Here is a 20,128-nt window from a genome sequence, read left to right as displayed (position 1 = left end):
AATAGAGAAGGATGTCAGTGTAGCGTCTGTTTTGTTTACTAACAAATGAAAGAGGCTCGAGGTCCCTATCATTCATTTGGCACACAATTCTAGAAGTTCTCTTCACACTCTCATAATTTGAACTCTTAGCAACCCATTGTTATGGTAGCAGCCAATTGTAATGGGTAAGTGCTATCGAAGTATGGTGTTATACAGAAGCTTGTACTCATTTAGCGAAAATAGTTTCAGTTGTTCATTAGCATTCCAAGAGAAAGGTGTTAGAATTTAAAGAAACGAAACCCCAAACGGAAGCACTTTAATAAAAAAAACAACATTTTCAAAAATGGCCTATACAGCTCGACCGAACTATAAACGTTCCCTGGAACATAATTTCGATTGCTGTATAGCTTCGCGTGAACCCTATCGTTATCGCTCAAAATCAGCAAATCCGCCGGCCGGTGGCAAAACTCTTTATTCGGTACCGGTCTCTGCTGCCAAAACGCGTTATGTACCCCCGTTCTCAATTCAGTCGCAACAAAGGAATACCATGGTTGTGGATGCCCCTATGACAGGACCATCTTCGGGTAGTGCTAGTGCTCGAGGAAAAACTGATCAGAAAAGTATGTTTGAAAACATTTAAAAGTTTGTGAAGACAACTCTTAATGTTTCTATCTCCTCTCTCTCTCTCTCTCTCTCTCTCTCTCTCTCTCTTATTTTTTCAATGTTCCTATAGCTCTACGTCTGTCGGTGACCAAAGTTAAATTTGGCTCCAATAACAGTCTTAACAAGCCCCATAAAAGTTCCTCATTTCGCATGTATTTCGACCGCGGTGATTTACCCATTAAAATGGAATATTTATGTGGAGGTGATAAAATTGGATGGACAGTAAGTATTTGGTCGAAGTTTGGATAAACACCACAAAGGTGTTCTACGACACGTTTATACAGATTAGATAAGGTGTAGATTCTTTCGACAGCTGGCTACAAATGTGTTTCTTGGAGCAAACTTGCTTTTAATTTATACCGCAGGATAATCTGCGCCTCGTAATACTTACTTTACGTTAATTGGCTATGACAGAACATTTGTTCCATTAGCGCCTCGATCTTCCGCGCTCATTCTAAAATCTCTGACACCAAGTTTCGAGGTGTCTCCCATAACTTGATCTTTCCATCGGTCTTTTGGTCTTCCCGGTTTGCGTGTACCACCGTAAGACTTCTTTGTTGGAGCTTCTTCATCCATTCTGACAACATGACCTAGCCAACGCAGCCATTATATTTTGATGCGTGTAACTACGCTATCGTCGTCATATAGCTCGTGGTCCATACATCGCCTATATTTTCCCTTAACGCTAACTGGTCCATATATTTTACGAATAATCTTTCCCTCAAATACTTCAAGCACTGCCTCAACTGCTTTCACAAGTACCCATGCTTCAGAACCATATAACAACACGGGTAGTATCAGTCTCTTGTAACCTTCGTCTGTCGAGAGGTGGCCTTGTTTCTAAGTTAAGTAAGTGTCATTCATTTCGGTTACGGCAGTACCGAAGTAGATAAAGTTACTGACTATCTCAAAGTTGTGGTTCCCAACTTTCTCAATTTTTTTACGCTCGGTTGTACAAGGCGTTTTAGGAGTTGAAAATATCCATTTCGTTTTATCTCCATTTACTACCAGACCCATTTTCACTGACTCTCTTTCGATTCTTTCAAAGGCTGCAGTAACTACTTCCGGTGACCGACCTATGATGACGATGTCGTCGGCATATTCCCGTAGCATGTGTTCTCTTGTGATTAGTGCGCCATATCTATTCACATCTGCATCTCGTATAATCTTCTCCAGCAGGATATTAAAGAGATCACACGATAGGTATTGAATGGTTCGGAGAGATTTCTTCCTATTCTTATTGAGGAAGGCGTTTTTAATTAATTTTGCAGGGATACCAAACTTAGATATGGCTTGAAATACCTTTGAACGTAAAGGGCTATCGAAAGCGGCTTTGTATTCAACAAAGAGATGGTAGGTATTGATTTGTCCTTCTCGGGTATTTTCCAGAATTTGGCGCAGTGTGAATATCTGGTCGAGGGTCGATTAACCAGGTCTAAAACCGCATTGATAGAGCCCAATTATCTCATTGACTTTAGGTTTCAATCTTTCACATAGTACGCTCGAGAGTATCTTGTAGTCGATGCTCCCCATCGAGACTTATTCTTCTGTAGTTGGCACATTCCGTCTTGTCTCCTTTCTTGTGTATGCTGAGGTTCCAGCTGTTGTATACGCCTTATCAGCTTGTCGCCTCCGATCTTAAATAGCTCTGCGGGTAACCCATCGGCTCCTGCTGCCTTGTTGTTCTTTAGTCGGGTCACTGCTACTTGGACCTCATTTTGACTAGGAGGTAAACATTCTATACCATCATCATTGATTGGTTCTGCGGTATCCTCTTCGCCGCCAACGTCGGACACTAGCAGTTAGGTAAAATGTTCTTTCCAGCATGCTACCTGTGTCAATTACCAGATTTCCTTCTTTGTCTCTGCAGGAGGATGTGCCTGCACCAAAGCCATCGATTTGATGTTTAATTCTTTGGTAGAATTTCCGGACTTCACTCTGACTCCTGTACATCTCAATTCGCTCACACTCACGTCATTCCATTATTTTTTCTTTCTGTGTAATAGACGTTTCTCCTCTCTCCTTTTCTCCCGATACATCTCCTTCATCTGGCGCGTTGCTACTGATTGCATGGTTGCTCTATATACCGCATTCTTGGCTTCAGTAGCATCTCGACACTCTTGGTCGTACCATGGGTTTCTTGGAGGAGGCGGACGTTTTGTCGTGGAGGCTAAACTTTCCGACTGTTGGACCAAAAATAACTTCCTTCCCTATCTTCGCATTAAAATCTCGCAGAACGATTTTAATATCATGGGCGGTGCAGCGGTCATATGCTCTCTCTGGGCGCTCGTAGAAAATATCCATAGTCTGCTCGTCCTTGTTTTCCGTCGGGGCACGGGCACAAATAAGGCTGATGTTGAAGAATTTGGCTTTTGTGCGGATTGTGGCTAGCCTCCCATCCAACGGAGTAAAGCTGGAGACGCCTCGTAATACATACTTATTTACCCGGAAATATTACATCCGCTGAGGATATCTACAACAGCATCATCTTCTTAGCGGTTGGTGGAATGCGACTGTTTCCAGTGGGGCAGTAGTAGGCTGAGAATAGACTTAAGATATAACAGATGCGTTGTTAGTGCCATGCCGTAGCATATTCTCTGCTAACGAAACAGTGCCTAGTAAAGTGTCTACAGAAGGCTCCTTTAGCCAAGTGGTCTGCAGAGGCTTCTGATGATGACATGAGTTTCGGCTCTTGAGGACAAGACAAACCATCGGCCTTCTACTGCAAAAGTCTGATCCGCTTATGCAGGTGAAAGATGAAAATCTTTCTCGAAAAACCCATATCCAAACTGAAAGGTTCCTAGATGAATTGGAAATAAGAACAGAGATAAGGAAGTAGATAAGTTTTTCTGAGAAAAAACTATTTTCACGACATACGACGGGGGAAACCGGAAGTCGGGAACAATGAGGTTGATTGAGGGTTTATCATTACAGAATTTATAGTAAATGATTCCTCGAGGAGCTTCCAACCATTTAAGTTCCGGGAACTGAAGGAATATTTCCGGCGTTACTGAAAGAGTGGGCGACTACCTGGCGCCTCATCTGGCCGCTATATTCACAGCATGTTTGAGACTTGCTTACACTCTGAAGGCCTGGCAGAAGGCAAGGGTGGTGCTTATGCCCAAGCCCAGCAAGGTATGGATACTCAGCACTTCGGGAATATATGTAAACTGCCTTATGTTCCAGCAGTTATATCGTAATATGTTTCGATTTGGACCAAATAATAATAAGTACAAGTCATTGTTCAATTGTGTACAACAAAATATTGGTCTTTGTAGTAGCTATATCTAAAAATAAACCAATTTTAACCATATACGACGCAGTTGTCAAAAAGCCTAACATAAGTCCCTGTGTAAAATTTCAGTGAAATCGGACTATAAATGCGCCTTTTATGGGGCCAAGACTTTAAATCGAGATATCGGTCTATATGGCTGCTATATCCAATTCTGGACCGATTTGAACCAAGTTGCAGAAAAATGTCAAAGAGCCTAACACAACTCACTGTCTCAAATTTCAGCGAAATCGGACAATAAATGCGCCTTTTATGGGCCCAAAACCTAAATCGAGAGATCGGTCTATATGGCAGCTATATCCAAATCTGGACCGATCTGAGCCAAATTGAAGTATGTCGAAGAGCCTAACACAACTCACTGTCCCAAATTTCGGTGACATCGGACAATAAATGCGCCTTTTATGGGCCCAAAACCTTAAATCGAGAGATACAAGCGGCATGCTTTCAAAATCTTTCGATGTCAACATTTACACGTTGGCGGCATGCATTGTCAACGAGGGGGCCTTAGATCAGTGCTGCCTAGACCGGATAAACCGTATACTTAGGAAAAAGATAAAGATAATATGTGGGTCCCATGATATAAAGTCAAGAGAGAAAGTGTCACAGGAGAGTATCTTAACGCCACCTCATGGGTGACCGTTATAAACCTGAGGAGGTGTTTGAACATGATGTTAATGCACTTCTGGAAAGTAAGGATCCGAAGCAGCTATGCCGTAAGGTCGAAAATGTTTTGAAAATGTCATACGACTGGGTTACTCTGGTCTGAATGATAACTCAGAGAAGATTGAAATCTGCCTGTTTACGAGGAATGCGATAGTGAGTGATCTTGGACTGAAAACTGATCTGAAAAGATTAGAAGACGTTCAAGATCGAACGGTGAGTTCTGGTTTTTATAGTTAGTCTTGCAATCAGCGAACGATGGCACAATCCGCATCATTTCGCTGTCTGGCCGACGAAAATTCTTTTTGAGATCAAGATCGTGAGAAGACTAGGCGAATACTAAAGTGAAGCAAAAAAGGGGTTCAGTATAGCTTTCGGTATCATTACGGAACACATAAGACTACGAACGCCTTTATACAGAACTAGCATCCCAGTAGTCCGCTTCGCTACCCCCGTTTTTATACCCCCTTTTTAGTGTAGTACTTCGAAAAACATACTTAGTCACTCAGTTTATAAGATAAGGAATTTTTGTAATAATTGCGTATAAAATTTCAGAAATCTGTCCCCTTCTATAAAGAGAGTACCAAATAATAGCAAGAATAATAATACATCGGAAAAATCATTAAGTCGCCCAATATATATTGTCAAGGTATAAATGAATCCCAATTTATGTTTTAGTACCTAAATGTACGATTTTGAACAAAAATCCTCTGGTCGACAAAAATTTATAGTCAAGGTGTAGCTGTAACCCAATTGTGAGAGCTTAAGATCACTCTGTAAAGGAAAGTAACATTTTGTATATTTTAGTACCTAAATGCACGATTTAAAGACGATTTTTCTAGCCGTTCAATATTAAGTTCAATTTGTAAAGAATGTACCATTTTATATGCTTTAGTACCTAAATATACGTATAAAAGATATCTTCTTATAGTCCAATATATTCTTTCAAGTTACCAATTATACCACAATTAGCACGTTTTTTTCCGCATGTCGTATTTTTGTCAAGACTGCGATAATGTTTGTCAAATTGCTTAATTTTAGCAGTCCCCGTTGGCTGTACGCGAAGATAAACTACTTCGTACTACATACATGCCAAATTTCAGACGTATAGCTCCATCTGTAAAGAAAGTTCCAATTGGTACAAGAATGTTGGAGTTGTGAATATATTATTTAGTCACCCATCTAGATGTACCTGTATGCCAAATTTCAGACCTCTAGCTCCATCTGTAAAGAAAGTACCAAATGGAACCAATTTTGGTACCAAAATGTGCGAATAGTGAATAGATTAGTTAACCACCCATCATACATTTCTAAGTTTTACCTACATGCCAAGTTTCAGACCTCCATCTGAACAGAAAGTATCAAATGGTATCCAAATGAACGAATTTTTAATAGAACACTTAGTCACCCATCATATATTTCTTAGTTGTATCTACATGCCAAATTTCAGATCTCAAGCTCCATCTGAACAGAGAGTAGAAAATGCTACCAATTTTTATAAATATATAATTTAGTTATACATCATTTATTTTTTAGTTTTACCTACATTCCAAATTTCAAACCTCTAGCTCAATCTGCACAAAAAGTACCAAATGGTACTAATATTGGTACCTTAATGTACGAATTGTAAAAATATCATAGTCACCCATTATATTTTTCCTAGTTGTACCTGAATGCCAAATTTTAGACCAAGAGCTCCATCTGTACAGAATGTACCCAATGGTAACAATTTCGGTACCAAAATGTACCAATTTTGAACAGATCGTTTTGTCAATCATTATTTATTTCCTAATTGTACCTACATGCCAAATTTCAGAGCTCTTGATCTATCTGTAAAGAAAGTACGAATTTTGGTACCAAAATAGATAAGTTAGCCATCTTATATTTCCTAGTTGTACCTATATGCCAAATTTCAGACCTCTAGCTCCTTCTGTAAAGAAAGTACTAAATGGTACCATTTGCGGTAATAAACGTACGTTTCCTCCCGTTACCAGTACTATTTTTCCCATTTTTGCTTTTCACTCTCATCCTTTTGCACCAGATGTCTTTTAAGTAAAATTTCAAAATTCTACCTCTATCCACCGTAGCGCAGAGGTTAGCATGTCCGCCTATGACGCTGAACGCCTGGGTGAGACCATCAGAAAAAAATTGTCAATGGTGGTTTTCCCCTCCCAATGCTGGAAATATTTGTGAGGTTCTATGCCATGTAAAACTTCTCTCCAAAGAAGTGTCACACTGCGGCACGCCGTTCGAACTCGGCTATGAATAGGAGGCCCCTTATTATTGAGCGCAAACTTGAATCGGACTGCACCTATTGATGTGTGTGAAGTTTGCCTCTGTTCCTTTGTGGAATGTGAAATGGGCAAAAATTGCAATTTTTACCTCTATCCATTAGCCCTGTACAAAGTTCACCCATTTCGGAGCTTTTTGGTACTTTTTTAGTACCTAAAAGTACAAATTTCCAAAAACTCTTATAGTAACCCAATTAAGATTCAGAGCTCTAGTTCAATTAAAAAGTACCAAATAAGTACCAATTGCGGTACCAAAGTACTATTTCCTTCACCTCCGGTACAATTTTCCAAAATTTTTTTACCAAACCTTATTTTTTGCGTCGCTCTTTAATTTGAGCCCAAGGACATAATTCCAGCACTTTCCCTTCGCGCTGTGCAAATATATACTATTTCGTACTTTTTGGTACCTAAACGTACGAATATCACCAAATCCAGTCTTATCCCGTGCTTAGGGCCCAAGACCAACATTCATGCAAAATTTCGTGATTCTAACTTTAGCCGTTAGGGCTGGGCGATGATCAGTCAGTCACTCAACTCGTTTATATATATAGATTAGCCGAACCGGGCCCGCACCGCTGCGCCTTCTTCAACTCTCTAATATCTTTTTAGGGTGGGGACACTTCGCCCTGAATTTCAATATCGAATTCATACCATTGTAGCCTATGTCCGCCTATGACGCTGAACGTCTACGTTCCAATCCGGGCGAGAACAACGGACAAAATTTAAATCAGTGGTTATCGCCTCTTAATGCTGCATGGTCATGCAAAAAATTCTCCCCAAAGAGGTGTCACACTACGGCACGCCGTTTGGACCCGGCTATAAAAAAGATCCGATATCATTGAATTTAAACTTGAATCGGAAAGCACTCACTGATGTGTGAGAAGTTTGCTCTTGCCCCTCGGTTCCTAGGCAAATTTTTACTCTACTCCCAAATGCAGTTATTGAGTCCTAAATTGTCGTGAATGGTTTATATATCCATTTGCGGGTTTCGGGTGGCCCCCGAGGCACCAGACTACAATAATAGAAACAATGTTTTCTCTTTGTTGACTGTAAGAGTGCAAAAAATGTCGAATGAATCGCATCACAAATCTCCGAGATCTGGTGTTTTTAAAAATTAGGGTAATGAGAAGTGCTTTTTAGAGGAAGGATGGCACCTCAGACATTTCAACTCAAATATGGATATCAAATTCGTGCTACATCCCAAATTCCTTTAATATGGGCTCCATATTGCCATGGTCGGTAAATATAAACCGTTTGGAAGGTGTTTTGGGGATGGGGCGGCCACGGGTACTTTGCCCTCATAATAAATATCAAATTCGTTCTTTACCATAGTGGTATAGTTTAGGGGGTACTTTAGAGCGTACCCCCAAACACTTGGCTGCAAAATTGGATATCGAATTCGTTTTCTACTCTCAAATGCCTTTCATTTGAGTCCCATATGGTCATAATGGGTCAATTAACCTATTTGATGTGCTTTTATGAGGCAAAGCGCCACCTGGACTTGAACGCAAATTTTAATGTCATATTTGTAATCTACTCCTAACTACCTTTCATTTGAGTCCTATATAGCCATGGTTGGCTAATATGCCCGTTTGGGGGTGGGGCGACCTCCCATTACTTGGACCTGATTCTTTATGCCATATTTGTAATCTAATGCCGAATTATTTTCATTTGAGTATCATATTGACATGAACGTTTAATATATCTGTTTAGAGGTGTTTGAGGCGGCCCACTGGGTACTTGGACCAAAATGATAATACGATATTCGTTTTCTAGTCTCCAATACCTTTCATTTGATAACCATATTGTCCTTATCGGCTCACTTTTGGTTTTGGGTGGCGTTTTTGGGGTAAAGGGGGGCCCCCTTCCGATATCAATAAATTATAAAGCCTATTCCTCCCACCTGACCATATTCGTAATCTACTCTCGAATACCTTTCATTTTAGTCCCATTTGTCATGATCGTCAACTAAACCTATTTTAAGGGGTTTTGGGGCTGGGGCGGCCCCTCAGTTACTTGGCCCCTTTTTTATTATGAAATTCGTACTCTACTTCTGAATATCTTTCATTTGAATCCCATATTGTCCCGATCGGTCGATTTTTATTTTTGGGTGGTGCTTTTGGGGCAAGTGGGAAAATTTCAAGATAATCGGATCAGCCGTTTTTTAATCTATACGGAACAAACAAACACAAATTAATTTTTAAAACCTCCACCATAGGATGGGGGTATACTAATTTCGTCATTCTGTTTATAACTATTGTACTCGAAATATTCGTCTGAGACCCCATAAACTATATATATTCATGAACGTCGTGACATTTTATGTCGATCTAGCCATGTCCGTCCATCCGTCTGTCGAAAGCATGCTAACTTCCGAAGGAGTAAAGCTAGCCGCTTGAAATTTTGCACAAATACTTCTTATTAGTGTAGGTCGGTTGGTATTGTAAATGGGCCATATCGGTCCATGTTTTGATATAGCTGCCATATAAACCGATCTTGGGTCTTGAGATCTTGAGCCTCTAGAGTGTGCAATTCTTATCCGATTGGAATGAAATTTTGCACGACGTGTTTTGTTGTGATATCCAACAAGTGTGTCAAGTATGGTATAAATCGGTTCATAACCTGATATAGCTGTCATATAAACCGATCTTGGGTCTTGACTTCTTGAGTCTCTAGAGGACGCAATTCTTATCCGATTTGAATGAATTTTTGCACGAAGTATTTTGTTATAATATCCAACAACTGCGCCAAGTCTGGTTCAAATCGGTTTATAACCTGATATAGCTGTCATATATAAACAGATCTGGGGACTTGACTTCTTGAGCTTCTAGAGGGCGCAATTCCTATCTGATTTGGCTGAAATTTTACTTGACGTATTTTATTTTTACTTTCAACAACTGTGTCAAATAAGGTTTAAATCGGTTCATAACCTGATATAGCTGGCATATAAACCGATCTGTGATCTTGACTTCTTGAGCCTCTAGAGGTCGCAATTATTGTATTATCCGATTTGCCTGAAATTTTGTACGACGGATCCTCTCTTGACCATCAACATACGTGTTTATTATGGTCTGAATCGGTCTATAGCCTGATACAGCTCCCATATAAATCGATCTCTCTATTTTACTTCTTGAGCCCCCAAAGGGCGCAATTCTTGTTCGAATTGGCTGACATTTTACACAGGTCTCCAACATATAATATAATTGTGGTCCAAACTGGACCCTATCTTGATATCGCTCTAATAGCAGAGCAAATCTTTTCTTATATCCTTTTTTGCCTAAGAAGAGATGCCGGGAAAAGAACTCGACAAATGCGATCCATGGTGGAGGGTATATAAGATTAGGCCCGGCTGAACTTAGCACTCTTTTACTTGTTATATATAAGAAGAAGATAGGTGCAGCAAATCATAGCGTGTGTAGGGAACGCGGGGAAGATGATGAGTCGTCATGTCATTGCCCAACTTTTACAGGTAACAGACATTCTGCACAGACTCACTGATAGACGGGGCCACAGATCCAGACTTGAACCAACTTTAGGGCGTTCATTGGAGAACGATAAAGAGCCGATCACTGGCTTAGATGTATGTCCATAGTGGCTCAGGTCAGCTGATTTTATAAAGGGAAAACCAATGATTGATCCATTAAAACAGGGTTTAATGATCTGTGTAAATGTGCTTTAACAGCAAAAATATTATTATAGTGGTTTATATTGTCTGCAATTATTTCAAATCGTTGAATATTTGATCATCAAATTGTAGACAAATTTAAGCTATTTTAAACTTTCTACTATTTGAAAACAGCAGAAAATGTTTGCTGTTTTAGCAGAAAAATTACCCACGTCCCATTTTCAGCAGATTTCCTGGTGATAAAGCAAATTTTTTTTCTGTTTTTATTAACAAATTTCTCTAAGTTTATACAGTTACGCTAGGGGTTCCCATACGTTCGTTTCGGACTTCAACAACTGTGCCTTGTGAACTCCTCAAAGTATGCAATACTGTTACATATTAATTAAGGGACTAGACGTGTAATGAAAACGCACCCAATATGTGTGTGCTGTTTGGTTATTGTTGTCTTCCATACTTCTCCCCCCCCCCCCTCAATCCTTGCAACCCACTCACTGTCTGTGGGCGGGTCCTTGATTTCAAAAGGTTATTTATTTGTTGATAAACACAGAGAACTGTTTATATCAATAAAACGATATTGAGTGTTGCCGTTTTAACACTTGGCAAGTTTTTGTCAAGAAGAGAAATCATCATCTAAAATGAAAGATATACAACACGAAACAAATGTTCGAAATGTGATAGGCAAATTGATTTTCGGCATTCGTCACCATGCGAAAAATTATGATTGATTTGTAATTTTCTCTGACATATTAGCATGCAGGTTTGTATGTATGAGTGTATACTAATTTGGCAAAAAAAACATTCCTGCCCCCCTTGTCCAAACACAATCCACAAAAATACTCCATACTACATCATCGACATTGAAGAGGTTCGTTCGATGAAAAGACATTAAGCTAATATTTTCGGTGCCAGGATATGAATGTCTGATGATTCGTTTGCCAAATGTCTGTCTGAGTGGTGAGGCAGGCAAAGAGACTAATAAAACTATTGCATGCCAAGAATTTTTGCATTTAATTAATTTTTCCTTTTTGTTCTCGTTTTCTCGTTTTTAGGTGGATATTGACAAACTCGACTACAGTTTATACTTACCTTTATTTTTCGATGGCCTATGCGAAACGGAACATCCTTATAAAACCTATGCCCGCCAAGGAGTATCCGACCTCTTAATGGCGGGTGGTGAAAAAATACATACAGTGATTCCACAATTAATTTTGCCATTAAAAAGTAAGTAAATACACCATCAACTAAAGTTCATAGCAGCTAATGACGAAGATATGTTTCAATGGTACAGCTTAAAAATGACTTGCATTTTACTTAAATTTAAACTACGATAAAAATAATTCGAAATCAAATCGAAAACAAGTAAGAGCGTGCTTAGATCTTATATACCCTCCACAATGGATAGCATTTGTCCAGTTATTTTCCCGGCATCTCTTTTTATACCCACCACCGAAGGATGAAGGTATAATAATTTTGTCATTCCGTTTGCAATACAAAGTATATATATTCTTGATCAGCATAAAAATCTAAGTCGATCTAGACATGTCCGTCCGTCTGTCCGTCTGTCTGTTGAAATCACGCTACAATCTTTAAAAATAGAGATATTGAGCTGAAACTATATCTTGATATAACCCCATAGACCGATCCGCCGACTTAGGATCATAGGCCCATAAAAGTCACATTTATTATCCGATTTTGCTGAAATTTGGGACAGTGAGTTGTGTTAGGCCCTTCGACATATTTCTTTAAATTGGCCTAAATCGGTCCAGATTTGGAAATAGCTACCATATAGACCGATTTCTCGATTTAAGGTTTGGGGCCCATAAAAGGAGCATTTATTGTCCGATTTCGCCGAAATTTGGGGCAGTGAGTTGTGTTAGGCCCTTCGACATATTTCTTTAAATTGGCCTAGATCGGTCCAGATTTGGAAATAGCTACCATATAGACCGATTTCTCGATTTAAAGTTTGGGGCCCATAAAAGGAGTATTTATTGACCGATTTCGCCGAAATTTGACAGTGAGTTGTGTTAGGCCTCTGTAGCGCAGAGGTTAGCATGTCCGCCTATGATGCTGAACGTCTGGGTTCGAATCCTACCGAGACCATCAGAAAAATTTTTCAGCGGTGGTTTTCCCCTCCTAATGCTGGCAACATTTGTGAGGCACTTTGCCATGTAAAACTTCTCGCCAAGAGGTGTCGCACTGCGGCACGCCGTTCGGACTCGGCTATAAAAAGGAGGCTCCTTATCATTGAGCTTAAACTTGAATCGGACTGCACTCATTGATATGTGAGATGTTGGCCCCTGTTCCTTAGTGGAATGCTCATGGGCAAAATTTGCAATTTGAGTTGTGTTAGGCTCCTCGACATTTTCTGCAACTTGGGCCAAATGGGTTCAGATTTGGATATAGCTGCCATATAAACCGATCTCTCGATTTAAGGTTTTGGGGCCATAAAAGGCGCATTTATTGTCCGATGTCATCGAAATTTGGGTCAGTGAGTTGTATTAGGCCCTTCGACATTTTTCTTTAATTTGGCTTAGATCGGTCCAGATGTGGATATAGCTGCCATATAGACCGATCTCTTGATTTAGGTTTTGGGCCCATAAAAGGCGCATTTATTGTCCGATTTCGCCGAAATTTGGGACAGTGAGTTGTGTTAGGCTTCTCGAAATTTTTCTGCAACTTGGCCCAAATGGGTCCAGATTTGAATATAGCTGCCATATAGACCAATATCGCGTTTTAAAGTCTTGGCCTTATAAAAAGCGCATTTATCGGATAATAAATCCGATTTCACTGAAATTTGACGTTGTGACTTATGTTAGGCTTTTCGACATCAATATCAATATTTAGTTATACACAATTGAACAATGACTTGTACTTATTAGTATTTGGTCCAAATCGGAACATATTTCGATAAAGCTGATATGGGGAATAAGGTATGTATTTTTCACTGGATTTTGACGAAAGATGGTTTACATATATACTCGAAGTGGTGGGTATCCAAAGTTCGGCCCGGCCGAACTTAACGCCTTTTTACTTGTTAGGCAAACATATGATAAAAGAAAAGAATTGCTATGATATTGGAACTATATCAAGTTATGGTACGATTCGGACCATAATTGAATTGAATGTTGAAGACCATATTAGTAGACGTTGTGTAAAATTTCAGCCAATTCGAATAAAAATTGCGCTCTTTAGGGGCTCAAGAAATAAAATAGGGAGATCGATTTATATGGTAGCTATATCAGGCTATAGACCGATTCAGACTATAACACGTATGTCGTTTTACAAAAGTCGTTGTACAAAATTTTAGCTAAATCGGATAATAATTGCAATCTCTAGAGGATCAAGAAGTCAATATGCCAGATCGGTTTATATGGCAGCTATATCAGGTTATGAACCAATTAGAACCATACTAAGCACAATTGTTGGAAGACATAACAAAACACTTCTTGTGAAATTTCAGCCAAATCGGATAAGAATTGCGCTCTCTAGTGGCTCAAGAAGTCAAGATTCAAGATGGGTTTATATGACAGCTATATCAGGTTATGGACCGAGCAACTACTGTGCTAAGTGTGGATGAACCACACTTAGCACAGTAGTTGCAAATCATAACAAAACTCCTCATGCAAAATTTTACCCAAATCGGATAAGAATTGCGGCCTCTAGTGACTCAAGAAGTCAAAATCCAAGATCGGTTTATGTGGCAGCTATATCAAAACATGGACCGATATGGGCCCATTTACAATCCCAACTAACCTACACTAATAAGAAGTATTCGTGCAAAATTTCAAGCGGGTAGCTTTATTCCTTCGAAAGTAAGCGTGCTTTCGACAGACAGAGGGACAGACAGCCGGACATGGCTCGATCGACTTAAAATATCATGACGATCAAGAATATATATACTTTATGGGGTCCCAGAGGAATAATTCGAGGAGTTACAAACAGAATGACGAAATTAGTATACCCCCATCCTATGGGAAAAGGTTTAAATAAGTACGTGTTAAGTTCGGCCGCGCCAAATTTTGGCAATCCACCAACATGGATTCTGCTACAAAATAACCTAGTTGCAAATGAAATATAAAACGATTAGTTCCGTCTGGGACTAGAGTTATTACCGAACTGGTATTGATTTTAGTTCCAAACTATTATTGGTTTTAGTACCAAACGGTTATTGGTTTAAATACCAAACCGTTATTGAATATTCCTCTCCCTAATGAATCAAAATAAAAACCATGGAAAATAATTTTAGTTCTATTTAGATTTTTTATGTTTATAATTACAAAACTAGTAAAGAGCGGCGCCGACTGTTTAATATCCTACACCTACCCTTTAAGTTCATAGTGGGAGCTATATCAAATTCTGAACCGATTTTGATGGACCTCGGCGGATGTTTTCAGTTCACAATTCGTATCAAATTTCGATCAAATGTGTTCAAAGTACGGCAGAAGTGCGTACCGGATTGACCCGATGTATTCCTTCCTTCCGGTAAGGGCTACCGCCTCAGTGTACAATACACTGCTACAACAACAACAACGTACATCAATAAGAAGTATCTGTTCAAAATTTCAATCGGATGTCTATCCCTTCTTGACCAGAAAAGGAAGTGGAAACTACGGAGGATATATACATAGTGGTCAAGCGGATCACGAAAGCCCTGAGTGCCTCGCTTGTGTCAGGGGCCAAGGGGCAAACAGCGACCGCCATGGTAGACGCCAGAGCTGGTTGGTCTAAGGAAGGACTGCACAAAAATCTTCAACAGAGCAGAAGCCACAAAAGCACCACACGGTTGGGACACCTATAAGGCTGAGTTAAGAAAATATAAGGACGAGCTGAGAAAGGCTCAGAACAAATCCTGGGTGGAATTCTGTAGATCCTTGGAGGGTACATCTGAGGCCTCTAGGCTAAGGAAGATTCTGCCCTCGAGACCTATTACGGTGGGGTTTATTCAGAAGTCAGAGAATGTATGGACAATGTCTAGTGAGGAAACACTAGAACGACTCGTTGATAGACATTTCCCGGGAAATTTTCTAACGGACAAGGTGCCGACGGAAGAGGTTGTCACTGATATAGATTCGTCGAAGGTTATTAGGGAAATTGTGTTTTAAGCCGAAAATCCTTTGGGCGATTAGAAGTTTTTACTCCTTTAAGTCGTCAGGCCCTGATGATATATCACCGGATGAATTACAAGCTGTGTCTGATAGACTGGTTCCTCGGCTTAGGGATATATACTCCGTTTGTATCAGCATGTCATATATACCTGTGGGATGGAAGGACACGAAGGTAATTTTCATTCCGAAAGCAGGAAATCCTTACCACACGACGGCGAAAGAATTTCGACCTATTAGTCTGTCACATTTTCTGCTGAAGACACTTGAGAGGTTGATAGAAACATACCTTAGGGCAACAATCCCTGGTGATCGCCTGTCTCGGCAGCAGCATGCATATATTAAAGGCAAGTCCACTGAAACAGCCCTTCACGACCTAGTCGACTACATAGAGGGTTCTCTCGTTGTCAAGGAATATACAATGGCTGCATTTCTTGACATTGAAGGTGCTTTAAAGTCGGTTTTACATCGACGTCAATCATGAAGGAGTTGGGAGTTTCTAGGCATCAACTCTACCATAAGAAAGTTTATTAATAACTTACTTACTAAAGGATGCATTACGGCAGGCTTGGGATCTGTGGATCTAAAAAGATGGGTCAGCAGAGCCGTTAACAATATATTAGTGTCTCTGGAAGAAAAGGGTGTAAAATTGTTTGCGTATGCTGGTGGGGGGGTAATTGCGGTAAGGGGAAGTTTCCAGCACTCTAAGAGATATACTTCAGGAAGCTGTACGTGCAACAACGAAGTGGGCTACTGAAAGTGGTCTAGATGTAAATCCGGTCAAGACAGAAGTAGTTCTTTTCAGCAGGAGATACAAGTTGCCCACAGTGGCACCTGTCTCCTTGGGAGGAGAGAATGTTCCATTTGCAGAATGTGCAAAATACCTCGGAAATTGAACTTTAAATCCAACATTATGGAAAGGGCAAGAAAGGCAACTCTTACCCTATACACCTGCAAGAGAGCCATTGGCAAAAGTTGGGCGTCATGCATAAGGTGTACACCGCAGTTGTCAGACCTATAACGCTATATGGTGTTGTGGTCTGGTGGACGGCGTTTTAAAAGCCCGCCTACTGTTCAATACTTAACCGGATCCAAAGGATGGCTTGTTTGTGCATCATAACCGCACTGAGGACGACACCATCTCATGCACTGAATTTAATGATACATCTAAAGCCCCTAGGCACTGTGGCTAGATAAATTGCTGCAACTACTGCAGTGAGGTTAAGGGAGCTCTCTCATAGGTCATGTGACGGCTACGGACACTGTATTATCCTTGATACAATATCCGATGTTCCCGGCAGTGTGGAACTGCTTTTTGATAAAAACGTACACTACCACTATTCCTGATAGAACCGATTGGAACTACGATATCCCTGGTAATATAAGTTGCATACAATTCTATACGGATGGTTCCAAACTAGACGACCAGCTGGGTTTTGGGGTGTACTCTTAAGATCTAAAATTGTCATATCGAAAAGGTTACCCGGCCACTGCAGTGTGTATCAAGCGGAGATCCTTGCAATTAAGGAAGTGGTGGAATGACTAAGATATAACGTGATTACAACGATTGGCAGAACTATCTTTTCAGACAGCCAGGCAGGCATTAAATCCCTGGAGAACGTATTTCTGAACACAAAAGCCGCCTCCACTGTAGCAGATCTCTCAACGAGATAGCTGAACAGTTCAAAATTCAGCAGTTCTGTGTGCCGGGCCGCAGAGGTATCCCAGGGAATTGTAAAGCAGACGAGCTTGCGAGACTAGGAACAACCTTACACATTCCAGGGAAACTGAAATCTGTGGCTATGCCTCTAGCGACATGTAAGCTAAGTTTTCAGGACCAGACCCGAAGGACAATGAATAATGTATGGTCACAAAGAGGGGGCTGTGAGCATTCCAAAACTATGTGGCCTAATCTAGACTTGAAGAGGTCTACCGCTTTGCTCTCACTGGCTACAACAGACGTTTCAGTCATTGTGACCGTCATGACAGGTCACTGTCTAACCGAAAAACATGCTGACAGACTTAAGGTTGCCAGGAACGAATTCAGTAGAAGCTGTGAGGACATCAAATAAGAAGAGACTATAGAACACCTTCTGTGTGCGTGTCCCGCTCTAGCAGTCAGAAGAAGTTCCACTTTAGGTTCTCATTTCTTAGAAAACCTGTCTGATTTAGAGGATGTGAACATTCGCTAGTTGTTGGGCTTTTGAAAGCGATCTGGATGGTTCAAAGGTAGGAACTAGAAGGCATCTTCCTTATTCTGTTCCTGTGGTATCACAATGGACGTATACTGCAGTTGTCAGACCTATAACGCTATATGGTGTTGTGGTCTGGTAGATGGCGCTTCAAAAGTCTCCCTACCTTGATATAATGTCCGGTGATGCAGGCAGTGTGGATTACACCCTAACTGAGCCGCTTTTGATAAAAAGTACTATGCCACTATTCCTGACAGAAGCGATTGGAACTGCGATATCCCTGAACTAGAACTGGTCATATTGAAAAGTTTACCCGATCACTGCAGTGTGTATAAAGCAGAGATCATTGCAATTAAGGAAGTGGTGGGATGGCTAAGATACATATAATGTCATAACGACGGCAGCCATTAAATCCCTGGAGAACGTATTTCTGAACACAAAAACCGCACTCGACTGTCGCAGATCTCTTAACGAGATGGCTGCACAGTTCAAAATTCACCTGTTGTGGGCGTCGGGCCACAGAGATATCCCAGGGAATTGTAAAGCGAACGAGCTTGCGAGACTAGGATATACCTTACACATTCCAGGGAAACTGGAATCTGTCGGTATGCCTCTAGACCTGAAGAGGTCTACCGCTTTGTTGTCATTGGCTAGAACAGACGTCTCAGTCATTGTGTCCATCATGACAGCTCACTGTCTAATCGGAGAACAAGCAGACAGACTGAAGGTTGCCAGCAACGACTTTTGCAGAAGCTGTGAGGACATCGAAGAAGAAGAGACTATAGAACACATAGTCTGTGTGTGTCCCGCACTGGCAGTTAGAAAGAGTTCCACTTTGGGTTCTCATTTCTTTGAGAACCTGTCTGATTTAGCGGATGTAAACATTCGCAAGTTGTGAGGCTTTTTAAAGCTATCTGGATGGTTCAACGATAGGAACTAGAAGGCATCTTCCTTCTTCTGCTCCTGTGGTATAACAGTGGACGAAATCGCCTGTATTATTGAAACCTTTAAAACCATTATATAAGTTATTCTAAGACTGCAATCACCATTTTAGCATCTAAAAACAGCAGAATATGTTTGCTGTTTTAGCAAAAAAAATATTCCTGTTCTATTTTTGGTGGTTTTCCCCACAAATTTCTCTGATTGTAACACACATTTTGGTCGTCCTGCTATCAAAGAAATATAGTTATTGGACTATTACACAAATATCTTTTGTTTTTCGATTACAGATGCCCTAAGTACTAAGAACCTTGAAGTTATGTGCACGACATTAAAGATAATCCAACAGTTGGTATTATCATCGGATCTAGTGGGGCCAGCTTTAGTGCCGTTCTACCGACAATTGCTGCCTATGTTTAACGCTTTCAAAGTCAAGAATTGTAGGTTAATTCAATCGAATGTCTAATGAAATCAATTAAAATCTAATTTTTTCACTTTTAATTTCAGTGAACTGTGGTGATGAAATTGACTATGCCCAAAAGAACAACATGAATCTAGGAGATTTAATCGATGAAACGTTACAAGTATTGGAATTGCATGGTGGCGAAGATGCCTTTATTAATATTAAGTATATGGTACCAACATATGAGTCCTGTTATTTAAATTAATTCATTTTAGTATTTACATAAATTTTTAAAAAAAAAATGTTTATTGTTTCACTGACAAACGTTGCCAAGGTATATATATTGGGTTGCCCAAAAAGTAATTGCGGATTTTTTAAAAGAAAGTAAATGCATTTTAATAAAGCTTAGAATGAACTTGAATCAAATATACTTTTTTTACACTTTTTTCTAAAGCAAGCTAAAAGTAACAGCTGATAACTGACAGAAGAAAGAATGCAATTACAGAGTCACAAGCTGTGAAAAAATTTGTCAACGCCGACTATATGAAAAATCCGCAATTACTTTTTGGGCAACCCAATATGTCAGGTATGACGACGACAGCATTGTTACACGTATCAAAATACAACGGCTGCGTTGGCTAGGTCATGGTGTCAGAATGGATGAAGAAGCTCCAGCAAAGAAGTCTTTTGAAGGCAAACAAGGTGGTACACGCAAACCGGGAAGACCAAAAGCCCGATGGAAAGATCAAGTGGTGGGAGACACCTCGAAACTTGGTGTCAGAGATTATAAAATGAAGATCGAGGCGCTTGGAACGCTATTGTACGTTCGGCTAGTGGAACAAATGTTCTGTCGTGGCCAAATGAAGTAAAAGAATATGTCAGGTTTGTTTCAAAAGTTTAGCGATTTTTGTATTTTGCATAACGATCCCGTGATGAATATTTTTATTATTTTTTTTATTATTTTAATAGATTTTATTTAGTA

At 40.1% G+C, this 20,128-nt stretch overlaps 1 protein-coding gene across 1 annotated transcript; it reads left to right on the top strand.

The window, feature by feature from the left end:
• Positions 1-322: 322 nt before the first annotated feature.
• On the top strand, positions 323-19,411 carry LOC106095733 (parkin coregulated gene protein homolog). Its single transcript, XM_013263041.2, has 5 exons — positions 323-599; positions 713-864; positions 11,560-11,731; positions 19,034-19,183; positions 19,251-19,411. The coding sequence occupies exons 1-5, from the start codon at positions 323-325 to the stop codon at positions 19,409-19,411; spliced, it is 912 nt and encodes a 303-aa protein (XP_013118495.1).
• The last annotated feature ends 717 nt before the right edge of the window (positions 19,412-20,128 follow it).

Source organism: Stomoxys calcitrans, chromosome 5, assembly GCF_963082655.1.
Source record: "Stomoxys calcitrans chromosome 5, idStoCalc2.1, whole genome shotgun sequence".
NCBI classification, from domain to species: domain Eukaryota; kingdom Metazoa; phylum Arthropoda; class Insecta; order Diptera; family Muscidae; genus Stomoxys; species Stomoxys calcitrans.
Note: the sequence above shows the minus strand (reverse complement) of the source record. Positions and strands in the feature narration are given on the sequence as shown.